The 17,673-nt window shown below is 44.6% G+C and overlaps 1 protein-coding gene across 2 annotated transcripts in view; it reads right to left on the bottom strand.

The window, feature by feature from the left end:
- CASQ2 (calsequestrin 2) overlaps window positions 1–17,673 on the bottom strand; it is a gene marked incomplete at both ends in the record, with an annotated part of 63,417 nt that overhangs the window by 33,672 nt on the left and 12,072 nt on the right. For both annotated transcript variants that reach the window (XM_081224549.1, XM_081224550.1), the window contains 3 exons: window positions 2,605–2,716; window positions 4,187–4,287; window positions 7,288–7,372. In XM_081224549.1, coding sequence (XP_081080675.1) covers window positions 2,605–2,716; window positions 4,187–4,287; window positions 7,288–7,372 — 298 coding nt within the window. The remainder of the gene's footprint in view (window positions 1–2,604; window positions 2,717–4,186; window positions 4,288–7,287; window positions 7,373–17,673) is intronic.

Here is a 17,673-nt window from a genome sequence, read left to right as displayed (position 1 = left end):
TGAGAGTCCGCCTGCCGATGCAGGGGACACGGGTTCGTGCCCCGGTCTGGGAAGATCCCACATGCCGCAGAGCGGTTGGGCCCGTGAGCCATGGCCGTTGAGCCTGCGCGTCCGGAGCCTGTGCTCTGCAACGGGAGAGGCCACAACAGTGAGAGGCCCACGTACAGCAAAAAAAAAAAAAAAAAAAAAAGGTTAAATCTTAAGAAAAAGGTGTAAGACCAGTAGAGCGATAATTGCGTATTCCTAAGGAAATGCTTCATTATTATTTTGAAATATATAATATGAAAGAGCTCAGTTGGATTTGAAATCTATTCAAATGATCATAAGAAATATTAACACTACATTTGTCATTGAAAAGGAAAGTAAAAGCTGTTAGATGGAAAGAATGCTCACATTCCTGAAGGACAATTTAGAGATTAGATTATCTAAATTCTGTTCAATGGCAAGAAAAGATGGTTCATCAATCAAAGAAAAAGCAGTAAATGTTGTCCTGTCATTTGCCACCATCCACATGTGCCAGCAAAGTCTCTGGTCAAGGGTGACTATCCAGAATTCAAAGAGATCATTTAAAACCTTGATCAGGAACTGTATGTTGCTATTTCAAGCATAAAACCTAATATCAAAAGCTATATTCTTAGAAACAAGCACAAGATTTTCATTCAAAATCTAAAAATATTTTACTTGGTAGTTTTATACAATGTAATATTTGATATCTTTCCTATTATTTTGTATATTATTATATTAAGAAGGTAATTTTTTTTTTTTTTTTGCTAAGCCCAAGTAAATCTCTTCCAGTTTACCACTATGTGCCTTACAAATATGGTCACATTTCAAGTGTGCCATGACCCGACAAAGCTGTGATGTCTTGAAAGTGCAGCCCAGTGGTTCAGTGTATGAGCCTTAAAGTCAGATGTCTGGGGTGTAAACCTTGGCTCTACCATTTATTTGCTAGCTGTGTGATACTGGGTGAGTTCACTCAACCTTTCTGTTCCTTCATTTCCTCATCATTAAAATGCTGATAATGATGGTAACTGCCTTACAGGCTAGTTGTGAGAATGAAACTAAGGCGTCTACAGAAAGCTACTTGCATGGGCCCTGGCGTAAGATATATGTTAGTTAAATGGAGCTATTATTGTTATTCATTTAGGGTGGGGGAAGGTATAAACTGGAAGATGTGTTTTGTTTTGTTTTGTGCCACACCGTGTGGCCTGTGGGATCTTAGTGCCCCCACCAGGGATCGAATCCTGGCCCTCGGCAGTGAGAGCGCAGAGTTCTAATCACTGAACCATCAGGGAATTCCCTGGAAGATGTGCTTCTTCTCCCAGTCTTGGCCTTGTCTCCCTCCCTATATGCTATCCTGAGCTTAATGGAGGAAGAGAGAGAAACAGGATGGAAATGGATAGAAACAATTGAGGGGGTCGGGGAAGGCAGAAAAGGATTAAGGGAAATAGAAGGAAGTGAAATAAAAAGGAGAAAGTAGAAGGGGTCAGGAGAAGCACCCCGGAGTAGTCAGCATCTATATAGGAATGTGAAAATTGAAATAAAGTCACTTAAAGAACTTGGTTGAAACTCCCTGGCTAGGCTCCTTCCCGCAAACACACCCTTAAGGAGGGTGAATAGAGGCTTTTATGTAGCAAATGAGAAGACAGTTGGGTCATGAGAGAGAGAAAATAGGTGGGTTGTTGATGAGACGACTAAGGATGCCAGTTGGCCGATGGGGTACAGAAACGGCTTTACAAATAATTTCAAAATATTTTGAAGTTTCCAGAAATAGTCACGAGCAGCCCTTATTTGCACCTCCCACACATATGAATGCTACCAGATTCTCTTTCATAGTTATGCCCACTCCTTCTAACACTGTCCCTCTCTCCAAGGCTCAGACACCAGAAAAAGCCTTAACTCATATAGGGCCCTTGTTGCAAAAGCAGTTTAAAAAAATGTCCTCAAGTAGTTGGCCTTCCTGGTTCCTTCTCTTCCTGACTCTTCCTGACTCCCACTCGCTACGCCGCTCACCCCTGTGTGGGTTGTGGTGATGTCTGATATGTTCCTCTGCCCACCCCAAAGCTGGCCACAAAGCTTTCAAAGGGAGTGTACCACAGTGCGTGGTTGTGCTGTTGCAGGCAGCCTTGGTGGTCAGGGGGGTTGGCCAGCAGTCTTCCACATTGTGCTGTAGCTCCCAAGCCCATCCCTACCCAGATTTTCCTCTAATGCTGTCCAAGTAACTGAGAAGCTCTCCAACTGCTGACCACAGGAGCTGCCAATGTCAGAGAGACAGCCCACTCTCTGCCCCATCTGGGGAGAGAATCCCACGGGTTGGTGGGCAGGTGGAAAAGGTGGAGGAAGGGCTTTTCTCTCTCCTGTCAAATACTCAGCCCCCTTCAAGGTCAACGAACAAGGCCCAACTTTAATATTCTTTCAGCTCCCCTGCCTGTTTTGCATAATTTCTGCTCATTTGTCCCATTCCATAGGGTGCAAGGAAGATTCTCCCTTTATTCTACCCAGCACATGATGTGCTAATGGCTCATCTTCTTTCTGGATAATCTAACACACCTTGTTGGGAAAAGAGCCTTTAGAGTGACAGGTTGGGGCTGACAGACAACTTACACTCTGAGTCCTCACTCTTGAAAAAGCCGATGAGTTTGATATGGTCCTCAATGCGCTCAAAGGCTTGGACTTCCAGTTTGCTGTTGATGATCTCCACTGGGTCTTCAATGAGCTGAAATGCCACACACATGACACAAAAGCTGTTCAAATAAGAGAACTTTTCCCTCCCCAGAGGGGAAATCAGGAACATGTATAGAGTGCTTTGGAGGGAAGTTGTGGACTAGGTCCTGGTGCTTCAATGTCCACCCCACCTTCCCCCGTGAGCACAGTTCTTTTCTTAGAGGAACTGACCTTACCTCAAGGGGTAGGCTGATTGGTCTGGGGGCAACTCCATTTCTCTTGCCGGTTATTGATTCAGGAATGGCATGTGACCCAATTCTGGCCAATGAATCTCCAGGGTAGATAAGCCTGAAGGCCTGGGGAAAGTTCTACTTTCCTTTTAGGGGAACAATGGGAGGCCGGATTTTTCCCTCCTCTCAGTGGATATGAATGAGGAAATGTGATATATCAGCTCCTGCTTCTGGCTATCTTATAACCAACTTGAGAACAGTCAGCCTGAGGACAAAGCCAACACACCGAAAAGAGCATTATCTGTGATTTACAGAGAAAAATGGAGCTACAGCCCTGACTGATCAAGCCTAAAATCTGCCCTCACCCTGGTCTTCCATTTGTGTGGGTCAATGACGCTGCTTATTCTTTAAGGTACTTGCATCTAAAAGCCCCCTCCTGGTTGACAGAGTCAGAGCAGGGCCATTGGGCCCACAGTTGTCTGGTTGCCTCCGTCAGCTTTTTTGAGGGCTTATAGGTATGGGTTAGCAAGAGGGCGAAGCAGAGCCTATGCGCACTTTTTTGTAGGAAGTAACCTTCAACTTACTTCCGACCCTCTCTCTGGGTTTCTGAGGCAGTGAGGAAAAGGCAATAGGCCACTGTATTCTAGCTGGTAGATAAGGAATCACCATTATGGATGTTCTTTATCTGCACAGGCACCTGTGTTCAAAAGAACTTGACTTCACAGCTGCTATTGAAAGTGTGAGTTTATCTATGGAAAAATATTTTTATAATGTTTGTTCCTCTGTTTGCCTGAGCACGTGGACCCCAGGGTGCTGGATCTCCATGGCTGAGAGGGAGTGTGATATTGGGTGTCTCATTAGCCTTGCCTATTTTCATCCTGCCTGAGGGGTCACTCAGCAGACTGTTACTCCTCTCCCTACCCCATCTCCCAGGGACTATCCAACTCTCTCTCCTACACTTTTCTTCAGAAGCCCTGAAACAAAGCCAAGGGGATTCTGGGGATGTTTGTGTATAATTGCTAAGAGAATTAACATCTTACTACTACACAGTCCCAATTTGTGACCCTCTGGTCGCTAATAAAATAGTTTCTGAGGTGAATGAAGGGCCAGCTTCCCAGTAGACATAGATATTGCCATGATATAGGCACGCTTTCGTTTTTTGTGAAGCTTGAGAAATCTTTCTTAGACCAGGTCATGTTATTCACCTTCTCTGTTCTTACTTTGGGCTTTTACTTCCCCCTGTATTTGAACCCAAACAGCGCCATGCAGGGCCACTGTGCATAAATGCTTACGTCCAAGAGAAACTCCACCAAGACATCAGCTGCAAACTCGCCATCAAACTCAATTGTGCGATCACCCTTAAGAACATACAGACTTCCTTCTTCATCAAAACCTAAAAAAAACAAAGAGTTCCCCAAATAAAGTCATTCCGATGTAGGAAGAGCCATCCTGTTGGCCACGGTCTGGCTCAGTGTCCCTGGGTGACATGGGGTCAGGCTCAGGGGAACTAGCATGAACCCTAGGATCAGTTCCCTTGCAGCCACACCTCTGAAGGGCTCCCAGAGTGGAAACTCAAAATGAAATAGTCAAGAACCGAAAATCTAATCTCCACTCCACCACTGCTTTAATTTTCCAAAAGTATTGCTGACCCCATTCTCCTTATCAAAAAGTTTTCATGCCCACTGCCTACCTGGCTTTTTAGTCTGGCATTCAAGCCCTTCCACAACCTAGTGCCAGCCCTATCCTTTACGTCCTCCCTTGGGTGGACCCATGCTCCCTTGAGAACTGCGCTCCTCATCCCTGTGCAACTCCCTTGGCTTTTTGCCCGAGAGCTGCTGTGAAAGGGGACATGAAGGAAAAATCACAGCACATGATTCTCTGCACAGATGCTCTCCTTGGGCCTAGAGTGACCTTCACCACCACCACCCCTTGCCCATCTCAGTCAACTCCTTTGGGTCTCAGCTTACGACCCATTTTTCCAGAGAAGGCCGCTCCGATCTCTCTTGCCATGATGGATCTGCTCTCAGCTCCATTTAGAGGTATTCACTATAACAGCGAGCCCTCTATAAGGGTAGGGCTGCTGTCCTCTTGGGATTCCAGCGTCTTGAATGGAGGCCTGACACACTGGGCTCCCCATAAATGTTTGCAGCCAGAATGAACAGCTTGCTTTTCTATTGTAGCTGAATTCTGCACCTCTTTTCCCAGTCTGCTGATAACGCTGCAAGGGCAGGTTCTGCATCTTCTTTCCTACCCTCCATCACTCTCAGCGTAATGCTGTGTACTTTCACAAATGCTTGCTGGAGAACTGCATTTGCCCCCAGGAATGCTAAATAGCTGAGGCTGGCCTTAAGTCCAACGGCATGGCATCCTTAATTCCTTAGATTAATTGTTTTCAAACTCTCGGATTAGCTGAAGGATGCCTTCTCCAGATGAACTCTTCTGCAGAATCTCTAGGAAAGGGAGGCTGGCCCACTGCCCACCGTGTCCCAGGGCACTTCTGAAGAACCCGTGGCACACCATGGAGCACCATTTGTAAATCTAAAGGAGCAATGGGCCAGGTATCCCTGAAGCAGGCAGTGACTGATCACAAAGGGTGCCATGGGGAACCTCAGCCAGTGTCCTGCTGTTAGATTTTTCTCTGAGTGAAACCAGTTAGGAGGTTGTTGCACCAGTCCAGAGACAAAACTCAGGCACATGGAAATGGGGATGGAGATCAAGGAGCAGGTTCACAAAATACAACTGTCCTGTAAACTCTGAGGATCGAATAGTCAGAAAGAACCCGCCCCATTTCATTTAGAGGTTCATTTAGACATTTAAAGGTTCATTTAGACATTTAAACCCCCATCACATCCTCCATGGGGAGGATATGCACCAGTCCATTCTTATGAATATTTACCCAGCTTGTCCTCCCTAAATTTTTAGATTTCTGGAACTCTAGCATTTTCCTCTAACTAAATTTACTGGAAATTCTCCCAAATTCAACTTCTCATTAAAACAGTGGGAAGGGAGAAGACTAGGGTATCAAGAGGCGCTGGACAGAACTCATCAACTTGCTTTTGACTAGGGAAAGAGTTGAACATGCTTTGTTCCCCTGCTCAAGGGAAAAAAAACTTCTTAATTTGTCTCCAGGGAAAGAGATACCCCAGGCATTCTTAATAATCCATTATCATTTTACAGTCATGAGTTCTTCCTTGTAGTTAACCTAAATATTGTCTCTTACAATTTAAATCTTTCTTTAAAAAAAGCTATTCTTGAAAATAAAATAAAAAACAGTTGTTTGAAATTCTCTAAGATAATGCACTTTCGTGTGCCTGAAGGTATTTACTGAACCACCACTAATCTTTTTTATCCTGTGCTTACTACTCCAAATCCAATTAACCTTTCTTCAAAGGTCCTGTTTTATAACCTCCTGCTCTCTTTTAATAGCCACCCTTCACTGGTCATGCAGAAAAAGTGAAATGGGCAATACATGTCTGGGGGTGTTTGCAACCCAGCGGAGTAACCTATATTCTCTCTCCTTGGGATTAGAGGTGTAAGAATCTTAAAGCGCACTCGCACTTAACCATGACATATTGACACAAGAGATTACAACTTGCACTGTGCAGTCGCTTGCTTAACCATACCTCATCTAAATCCTCCCTTTCATCCTTGGTGACAATGCCCAGCTGGGCTTTGGACTTAAATTTAGAAACCACTGGGACCCTAGAGTCACTACTATTTATGACATTCTTTGTTGGCTGCCTCAGCCAAGAGGTCAGGAAATAATAGGTGTTGGAAAAAGAGATTTGATCTCCCTCAAAGAGATCACCATGTCAGTGAGATAGAGAGGTTAGCCTTTTTTTTTTAATTGACATATAGTTGATTTACAATGTTGTGTTAGTTTCATATGTACAGCAAAGTGATTCAGTTATACATGCATATATATTTGGTTTTTTTAGATTCTTTTCCCATATAGGTTATTACAGAATATTGAGTATAGTTCCGTGTGCTATACAGTAGGTCCTTGTTGTTTATCTATTTTATGTATAGTAGTGTGTATATGTTACTTCCAAATTCCTAATTTATACTTCCCACCCGCCATCGAGAAGCTAGCTTTTTAACATGATCTAGAAGCTGGAAATAAAGGTTTGAATCTTTAGTGTCCATTTCTCCAGGAAGAAACCCTCTTCCTTGTACTGATACAAAGATATATTAGATGACTAATGTGAAATTATTTAATTCAGGCCTGTATTTACTTTTGTGAGACTCTTCCCCAAGCCAAGACTAAGGTGTGCAGGATCATCTTAAATTTACTTAAAAATAGTCTAGTGATCGTGCAAGAAAAAAATGTACTTTTTTTTTTGCAAGACACATTTGTTTCTTCATGCTATATCTCAAAGAAAATCACACTTACCCAGTTTCTTGGCAAGCTTGGCTTCTTTCTTGGCATCCACCATCACAAAGCCTATGTCTTTATGTTCTAGGACTTGGGCCACAAGCTGAAGGGAGAGGCAAGTAGGAGAGTAAATGAATCAAGATCAGAAAGACTGTAGAAAATACCACGGGATACTATTTTGATATGTTGACAAGAGGATTTTCCTCCATACTTCCTGTTACTCTGTGACCAGTTCAAGCAGCAATGTAGGGATGCTATGCTTATGCCCTCAGGAGAAGGATGATTCAGTAGAATTCTGAGCAGGAAGGAGAGAAAAGTGTAAGGACCAGATCTAAGATATAAGATTTGGAAGACCTTGTCACACACCCTTCTCTGCCCTCAGGGTAGATAAAATTTGAATTGGGAGAGAGCAGGATCAGAAAGGAAGCAAAAAGTACTAGATACCCACAGATACCTAACATGGGGCCTGGAGCCCATCGCAGCTACCAAATGAACCTTGGATTCGGTGGGGTCATAAGAGATGCCAGATAGGCTGAGGGACCTTAGGAGAAAGGAGACCTGTGACCCCAGTACCCAAGATAATCCTCAAGTCCCTCCACCCCGTGGGCTTGAGGAGTAAGAATGCCCATTGAGTGTATCTGGTAAAAAGACCTGAGGCAGCCTCTGAAGTTTTCCTGCTTCCAGTTGAGAGGAAGAACTATCAGAGTACCTGGGTGGAAGTAGAGCCCCGAAGGTGAAGAGGATGCAACAGTGTCAGGTGGACAGATGACTGTAAACTACTCTGGGTGGACACCAGCCTAGATGATGACACCAAGCACAAGACTGGCATCGTGTTAAGCTCCCTGAAACTTAGATATAAGGAAGTAGGGAGACCCGCAGTTGCCTGAGATCTAATTCCTGTCATCTGGCTGAATGGAAGCTTAAAATAGAACAGAGTGGAGAAGCTACCAAAAAGATCATGTAATACTAATATTACATTCCTTTATTTACAATTAAAAAAAATAATTGTAGATTAACATGCAGTTGTAAGAAATCATACAGAGAGATCCCTCCTACATTTTATCCAGTTTGCCCCAACGTAACATCCTGGAAAACTATAAAACAATATCAAAACTGGAGATTGGCATTTATAAAGTAAAGATACAGAACATTTCCATAACCAAGAGGATCCCTCATGTTGTCCTTTTCTAGTCACATCCACTTGCTTCCACCTTCATCCCTTCCCTAACCCTTAGCAACCACACCTTCATCTCTTCCCTCACCTTTGGCAACCACTAATCTGTTCCCCGTTTCTTTTCATTTCAAGAATGTTATATAAGTTGAATCATATAATATGTAACCTTTTGGGTTGGTCTTTTTTTACTCATCATATTTCTCTGGAGATTCATCCAGATTCTTGTGTATATTAATAGATCATTCTTTTGTATTACTGAGCAGTATTTCCGTGGTACGGAGGTACCACAGTTTCTTCAATTATTCACCCATTGGAGGACATCTGGGCTGTTTCAAGTTTTTGGCTATTATGAATAAAGCTGTTATAAACATTCATGTACAGGTTTTTGTGTGAAGGTTAGTATTAATTTCTTTACGATAAATACTCAGGAGTGAAATTGCTGGGTTGTATCATAATTGCATAGTTTTTAAAGAAACTGCTGATTGTTTTCCTGAGTGGCTGTACCACTTTACATTCCCAACAGCAATGTAGTGATGAGAGATCCAGTTTTTCTGCATCCTTACCAACATTTGGTGTTGTCACTAATTTCTATTTTAGCTGTTCTAATAGATGTGTGGTGATATCTCATTACAGTTTTAATGCATTTCCCTAATGGCTAATGATGATGAACTTATTTACCATCGGTATGCTGTCTTCCATGAAATACCTGTTCACGTCTCTTGTCTATTTTCCAAATAGATTATTTTTGGTAGTTGAGTTTTGAGAGCTCTTTAAATATTAGTCCTTTGTTGGGTATGTGGTTTACAAATATTTTCTCCGACTCTGTAGCTTATCTTTCCATCCTCCTAATAGGGTCTTTCACAGAACAAAAGTTTTTAATTTTGATGAAGTCATATTTATCAGTTTTTCCATTTATGGATTGTGCTTTTGGTGTTAAGTCTAAGAACTCTTTGCCTAATCCCGTATCCTGAAATTTTTTTCTAATTTTTTCCTAAAAGTTTTAGAGTTGTTTTTTGTTTGTTTTTTTGTTTTGTTTTGTTTCCCATGGCTTTCAGGATCTCAGTTCCCTGACCAGGGATTGAACCTGGGCCATGGCAGTGAAAGTGCCAAGTCCTAACCACTAGCCTGCCAGGGAACTCCCTAAAACTTTTAGAGTTTTAATTTTACATTTAAGTCCATGATCTACTTTGAGGGTTGTGTGTGTGCGTGCTTTTAACCAATGGATGTCCAACTATTCCAGCACCATTTGTTGAAAGGGCCATCTCCTGCTGTAACTTCTCTGAGGGTTTTCTTTGCCTATTCTTTCTTCCCTCCTTGACCTTCTCACATGCTCCCTGTCCTCTTTCTTCTTTCTTCCTCTCTAGCTCCTAATCACTCCTGTTCCTCTAAGGCTAAGGATATTGGGCGGAAGTGCAGACAGCTGCTCTGTGGAGTGCCTCTGGAGGAGCAGGGGGGGCGGGGTTCGGGACGACACAGATAACAAATGACCCCCTCAGGCTGTTTTCTCTTCTTTCTTAGATTTTGGCTGAGAGTAGGAAAGGCTTAGGATGAAAGATATCATCAGTGTTTAGATTATGACTCATCTTGAGCATCCCTGTAATGCTTAAACAGGTCTTTCTGCGAAGTCACTTGGCTTTAGTCTATTGCATTCAATTTATTAGACAAGGTTATTTTTGAATGAGTTTTCTGGTTTTCAGTGTAAGCCACTCTGTCCTATTTAGTGCTGTCAAAACATTAACTTAAATGCTCCCTTTCTATCATTAGAAATTAATGATGATGAGACCTGATGGCTTTGTGATATTAGTAAGTTTCCCAACTCCTAAAGCATGAGCCTCTAACAGTGGTTCTTAAACTTCTGTGTGCATAAGAATCACCTGGAGCACTGGTTAAAATGGGGCTTCCTGGGCTTCAGCACCAGAAAGTAGAGAATAGAGCTGGGGTGGAGCTCAAGTATCTACATTTTCATAAACCACATTACCAAGCCCCATGATTCTGACGCAGCAGATCCTGTACCACACTCTGGAAAACTGCTATAAATGATTGTCAGTTCATCCAAAAGTGCTGTGGCATAATACTTTCCAGCTGTGACCCACGGGCCATGCTTAGCCCTGTTGGCCACTTCATCTTAAGTGTAGGAGAGAAATATTAATAATAGTAAGAATATTAGAGATTGAGAATTAAACAGAGAATTTAACTCTGACCTCTCCTAGACATACATCACCACATTTTATTGGTTTCTTAGGTAGGTGCCAATGTGTGCCTTTCCTAGGCTTGTAAAGCATGCCCTTCTCATTACCTTATTGATATTTATATGTGACATTTGAAGATATATGAGTGGAAGGTGCTAGCTCCGGCAAACTCAGTTCTATTTTTCTGCTTTTCTGTTTAAGCACGGCCAATTATTGTCCTAGGCACGGATGGATAGACAGAGCTGGCAGTCACAGATGGTCCAGGAACCTGTGCTAGCTGAGACCTGCCCACCTTCTCCTTGGTACCCTTACACACAATCCCTGCAGTGCCCTGTCACTCTCACCTCCCACCGCGATTAGGCCCGAAGCCTGCCCACTTGAGCTCTGTCATCACTTCCATCAGCCCTAGCAAGCACCCTTCTTGGGCCTAGGCCAAGGGTGGCCAGGGCTGGCAGCCACCCAAGAGAGAGTAGTGAGATGGATGGGGGAGAAGGGCTGTGGGGAAAGACTGGGAACTTCTGGGCTGACTCCTAACATGACCATTCTCTCCAGGACCAAGAACCCCTGCTGGGCTGATGGGGCTGGCCAGACACTGTCTGCCTCTCCCACTTGACTTCATCTCCACCTTTGCTCTGGTCCTAGATTTCCAGCTCATAGTTTCCATTCTCCATTCTCTTGCACCACAATCCCACTGGGCTCACTCCAGTTGCTGCCAGCCTGGCCTTGGCTGCAAAGCCCAGCTCCAGACTCATCTTTGACTCCAGCCTCCTTTTTGTGAATTCCAATAGCCCATTACAGGGATACAGCACTCTGGCACTTATTTTGCAATCATTAGGGTTCTGTATTGTGCATCTTTCCTCCCTAAGGAGAAAAAGCCCATTTTGTGCTTCTTTTGTATCTCATATAGTTCCTTAGAGACACTCAGCATACTTTGGATGAATGAATGGACTGGCCCAAGTACTTCAAAAGTTTAAGAGGCTTTTGAGCCAAAGGGCGAAGAGGAAATTGTCACCAATTACAGTGATTAAAATTTACAACCATGAGGAGGAGAAAAGATAGAGTCAATATGTTTCCTAAATTCCCAGAAAACTGGAATACTCTTTTCAGATTGGACTCGTTTTCTCCTGTTGACTTATAATCTTTCCCCTGCTGGTTTTGTCTGGTTGGTTGGTTGGTTGGTTGGTTGATTACTTCTTGGATGGTCTTGCCTCTTGTCCATCCTAGAGAATGGGGTTGTCTCATCAGTTGGTACATGCAGCCGCTGGGCATTGGTGCAGTGCTCATTCTTTCCAAGAACATTAGGATTTGCTTTGACCATTGCTGATTCTTTTGAGTACAAAAATAACTTTATATAAAAAAAGTTATATTAAATAATATGCATAACTCAGTAGTAAAAATGTGGATATTCATAGTATGTCCTTTCTCTCTTTTTTTAATAAATTTATTTATTTTATTTATTTATTATTTTTTGGCTTCATTGGGTCTTCGTTGTTGTGCATGGGCTTTCTCTAGTTGCAGCGAGCAGGTACTACTCTTTGCTGCGGCTCATGGGCTTCTCATTGTGGTGGCTTCTCTTGTTGTGGAGCATGGGCTCTAGGCATGCGGGCTTCAGTAGTTGTGGCTTGTGGGCTCTAGGGTTCAGGCTTCAATAGTTGTGGAACCCGGACTTAGTTGCTCTGCGGCATGTGGGATCTTCCCAGACCAGGGCTCGAACCTGTGTCCCCTGTATTAGCAGGCGGATTCTTAACCACTGTGCCACCAGGGAAGTACCCTGACCTTTCTCTTTTTAAATTTTGCATTGTATAGGTGTTTATTGTACCATTGTTACCTCTGTAATGATGTGGTAGAAATAGATCTCAGCTTTAAATGAATACATGACCCAGGAATCCTAGTGGTTAAGAGTACACAGCTTGGCATCAGAGACCTGGATTCCTGACTTGGTCATAAGTGCTCACTCTGCTGTAAAATATGGACAATACCAATATCTATTTCATAAGGCTGTTTTGAAGAAGATTAAATGAGATCATGTGTAAAGTTCTTGACACAGTTTTTGGCATACAGTAAGTGCTTAATAAGTGTTATATTTTCTTCTTACTATTCTGACAGCTGGATAGGGTTCTGAACCTTGTACTAATTCAGAAATACCAAAGCCTAACATATTGGGATGGAAAAAGAACAATAATTATTAATTGAGGACCTACTGTGATCAAGGTTCCATGCTAAACAAAAGTGTAAGACACATTCCAGAGTCAAGGACCTTGTGATTTCATTAGGGAGGAAGCTAATGAAAACTTAGCTGATAAGTGTTAAAGGACTGAGGACAGAAAATAAGGGCTATGGAGACAGAGCAAGAGAGCTCATGGGCAGGAGGTCAAATCATACAGAGCTTCATAAGCTATGATAACGGGTATAGATTTAATTTCCATGCACTCAAGATGAAATCCAAAATCCCTAACATAGCCAACGAGGCCCTGCACGGTTTGGCCTGCCTGCCTCTCCAGCCTCATTTGGGGCCACTCTGCCTCTTCCTTAACACACTCGTCTTCGGCTCCTCAAAACAGCAAATTCTTTCGTGAATCAGGAGATCTTTACACAGGATCATCTCGTTCAGCTCTCATTTCCTAGACCAAGACATGGGCCGCAGCTGCCCACAGGGATGCCTGGTTGTATTCACACAAAGACACTCAACAAGCTCTGCTTCTGTGCATGCCCTTCCCTCTTCCTAAAAGATCTTTCCCTCCACTCTTTGCCAACTCCTATTTCTCCTTGAAGTCTGCACATAAATGTCAGTTGCTCAAAAGGCGTTTCCTGACTCCCAATCTAAATTGGGTGCCCTTTCTACACTTGTCCATAGTGCCCTGTGCTTTGCCTTCACAGCCCTTTCTCAGTTTGTAAGTACATGTTCACTTATACGATCATTTGTCTATCAGCTATCCACGTGCGAGCCTGTAAGCTCCATGTCCCTGTCTGCTTTTCTCCATATACTATCTCCAGCACCCAGTACAGTACCTGAGCAGAGGAGGGCTCAAAAATATTAGTTTATTAAATAAATGAATGGAAGAAAGAGGGGAGACCAGCTAGACCTTGAAAGAGGAGGAGTGCCTGGATAGGCAGAGGAGAGCAGCAAAGACATCCAAGGAAGAAAAAGCAGCATAAATAGGTGAAGGTTTGGAGGGGCAAATGCACAGTGTGAGTGTAAGAGAAGAGGCTTCTGTCCTCGAGCAGAGGGCTTCTCAGGGGAGCTGAAAGGCGTAGTGTATTTAAGGCATGTTAGAAAAAGAGCGCGTAGGACTTGGAATATTAGGACTAGCAGTTCTGATTTGGGAGATGTTTGCGTAGAAGAACAACATGGCTAATTTGAGTTCGGAGAGGGTTGATCTAAGGGCGTAGACCAGACAGATAGAAGCAAAGGTGACCAGTTGGGAGACTGAGTGGGAGAAGACTGGTCTCCAGCTAAGGCAGCACATGAAGTAACTTGTGAGGTAATGTTAGAGGTTGAGAATCATTCAGACCTGGTAACTATTTCATGACCTTGGAGAAGCTGGGGGGAACCAAGGAGAGAAGGAGGCAAGATGATTCCAGGGTCTCCAGCCAGGGAACAGAGTGAAGGGCAAACAGATGTCAGGAGGGCATGCCAGAACCACAAGCCAGCTTCTCAGCTTGGATTTAGATGCAATGAGTTCATGGCCATGGAAATCCAGCCAAGAGCTGGAGGTGCCAACCTGGAGCTTGGGGGAGAGGTCCTAAAGGCACTGTGCAAGTGAGGGGTGAAGGAATGAGGAAAGTGTACGAGAAAACTACAGGGTCCAGGACTGGCCGCCTTGTAGGAGGTGAGAAAAGGAGGCTGTGCTGAGGCCGAGAGGTCTGTGGGAGAAGTAGGAGGCCAAGGAACACAGTCTCATGACTCCAAAGTCATGAGCAGCTTGAGAACGAGCAGGTGGTCAGATCAAGTGTTGCGGGGAGTCACAGAGTTGGGACCACTGTGAGGTCTCTCCTTTCAGGATAGTAAGACATGGGTGACCTTTAGCGAGGAGCTGGGACAGAAGCTAAAGCAGTGAGAGTGTGGCCGGCGAGTGGGTGGCAAGGACACATTAGAGCAGGTGTGGATCACTTGGTCAAAAAGTTTGCCACGAAGGGAAGGGGGTACGAACACAGCAGCACCAGGGGACACATTCCCTTTGGCCTCAGAGGACAGGACATGCAAGATGCCTTCTCTGTCTATGTGTGTCCCTCCAAGTCCAGTCCCTTTGTGGGACATCTCAGCCCTAACCCAAGGACGGACAGGAAGAAAGATACATTTGTACCACTTCCCAAGAATGGTCTTCCTGGAGGAGAAAGACTGATTTGCTTCATGGTCAGAGGAAGCTGGGGAGGCATGCTGTAGCAGAGACAAGGGAGTGTTTGCTTATTAAAGGGAGCTGAGGGAGGGTTACTTTCTGCAGGGTCAAGAATCTGAAAAAAATCAAGGGCTGAGAAATTTGGGGGAAAATGTCACAGACCTTTGCTCCAAGTGAATGTCCCTCAGGCCAGTCATTAAAAATACCCTGGCTGCAACCCTGCTCTTTCCATGTAAGCCAAGAGCCAAACGGCTCTTTTCACCCACTGTCCCTGATACCATCTGGCCACACGTCAAGCAATTCAACTACTGTTTGTGTCCTCCACTGAAACCGGAGAGCTGACGTTTATCTCCGGTAATCTGTCACTTTCCACCGCCCTCAGATGAGGCCCGGGCTATGTATAGCTGGGGGGTTGGCACATGATGTGTCCATGCAAGAGGCAGGCAAGGGAATGGAAGAGCTATTTTATGAGATTCAAGTGAACATTGGGGCCTCTTGGGGCTGGACTGGGAGGCTTCTAAAAGAGCCTTGAGGGAAAGGGAGGCTGTTGATTGTTTTTATTGGCACTTTTGGGCTATCACCTTGGTCAAGGCCAAGGAAAAGACCCAAAGGTCATTGCTATGTGTTCTTTCCACTCCACCACATTGAGAAGCAGTATAACAACAACAACAAAAATAGCGTCTAGGGCTTCCCTGGTGGCGCAGTGGTTGAGGGTCCGCCTGCCGATGCAGGGGACACAGGTTTGTGCCCCGGTCTGGGAGGATCCCACATGCCACGGAGCGGCTGGGCCCGTGAGCCGTGGCCGCTGGACCTGTGCGTCCGGAGCCTGTGCTCCGCAATGGGAGAGGCCACAACAGTGAGAGGCCCGCGTACTGCAAAAAAAAAAAAAAAAAAAAAAATAGTCTATTGAGTGCTTGCTATATGCCAGATACTGCTCCAACACCTTACATGAATTATCTTATCGAATCTTCACAAAACCCACATGAAGTAGAAGTTTGAGACGAGGAAATAGAGGCACAGAGAGGTTAACCAGCTTGCCCAGAGCCACACAGCATTTAAGTGACACAGCTGGGATTCCAACCCTGACACTCTGGCTCCAGGGCCCAAGCTTTCATCCATTACATTACATTCCCTTCATCTGGGCCTCAGAGGGACCTGGGCCCGAATCCTGGCTCTGCCAATTATCAGGTATGAGACTCTGGGCAGGTCACAACTTCTCTGATTTCAATTTTCTAATCTGAAAATACAAGATCTAATTCTTGCAGGAGTAACATGTATGCAAGTGCTTATGAATGTTTGTTCCCTATAAATTCACTATAGGGCAACCTCATTACCCAAGCCGGTGATTCTTGAATCTGAGCCCGTGTCAGCATTACCTGGAGGGAAACCTTGTAAAAACCCAGATTGCTGAGTCCAACCCAGAATTCCTAATTCGGCAGGCCTGGGATGGAACCTACAAGTGTGCATGTCTGACTAGGTCTCAGAAGATGCTCATGCTGCGGGTCCTGGGTCCACACACTGAGACCCACCGCCTTACAACTGTCTCTAACATATAAACACAATCTCCCTGGGTAGCATTTTGTAATGTCCAAAATGACTGACTGAGGGAGGCTGTTCCTGGAGTCCAGGGTTTGCTTTTTTTGTTTTCTGGTTTTTGTACTAAAAATATTATTGCAATGGAATTTTGGGGGAAAAAATGGATTTGACTGACATGGGGGTGAGGCCATGCCCTTTTCCAATTTTTTCGCAGCAGAGTTCTGTTCCCAAGAGCCTGTGAAAATGCAGTCTGATAGCCCAAATGTCGACACCCCTTGGTAACCCCCTTCCTGGGAAGAGTCCCACACATTATCCACTGCATTCCTGCAGCCAGAGAGAGACTATCCCTTTTCTAACAAGACTTTCCATAGGTTGGTGCACTTCCTCAAAAAAAAGAAAATCAGGGCTTCCCTGGTGGCGCAGTGGTTGAGAGTCTGCCTGCCGATGCAGGGGACACGGGATCGTGCCCCGGTCTGGGAAGATCCCACATGCCGCGGAGCGGCCGGGCCCGTGAGCCATGGCCTCTGAGCCTGCGCGTCCGGAGCCTGTGCTCCGCAATGGGAGAGGCCACAGCAGTGAGAGACCCGCGTACCGCAAAAGAAAAAAAAAAAAAAAGAAAATCAGAGGGAAGGATGGAGGCTGCAGCTGGGAGAGCCCTTCTAAATGTAAAATGATGGCAGACAGGCCTCTTTGCTGCATCTCCCCCATAGCGCACATTAAAAAGCAGAAGAGAAACCTGCTGCTGCTTGGCTGAACTTTACAAAATGTCTGACCAGTGTTTATTTTGATAACATTTGCTAATGATAACAAATGCCACGTATAACTAACCTGAGAGTTAGTTTTCAATGTACTTTCACATACACAATACGTTCGAGAATAGTCCTTTCCTGAGCACCAGACATGGGCCGTTCACTTTACACACACCCCTCTTTTCTCTTCAGAAGAACCCTGGGACAAGGGGTTGGTGGTCTCTATTTTACAAAGGAAGGGGCTCAGCCTTGAGCAACTCAGTGACCTGCCAACTGTCTGGACAGTGTAAAGACTCAGACCCACGGGGTCTCCCTCCTAAGTGTGTGCTTCTTGCATTGCTGGGCATGGTGCTGGCTTCTGTTTATGGGTTGTATTCACTCTTTCCTTTGGGTTCAGGAAATGCTCTCAGTTCCTTCAC

The sequence above is a fragment of the Mesoplodon bidens genome (assembly GCF_964165515.1).
Source record: "Mesoplodon bidens genome assembly, chromosome: 2".
In the NCBI taxonomy this organism is placed as follows: Eukaryota; Metazoa; Chordata; class Mammalia; order Artiodactyla; family Ziphiidae; genus Mesoplodon; species Mesoplodon bidens.
The sequence above is the reverse complement of the archived record's forward strand: the minus strand, read 5'-3'. Positions and strand labels throughout refer to the sequence as shown.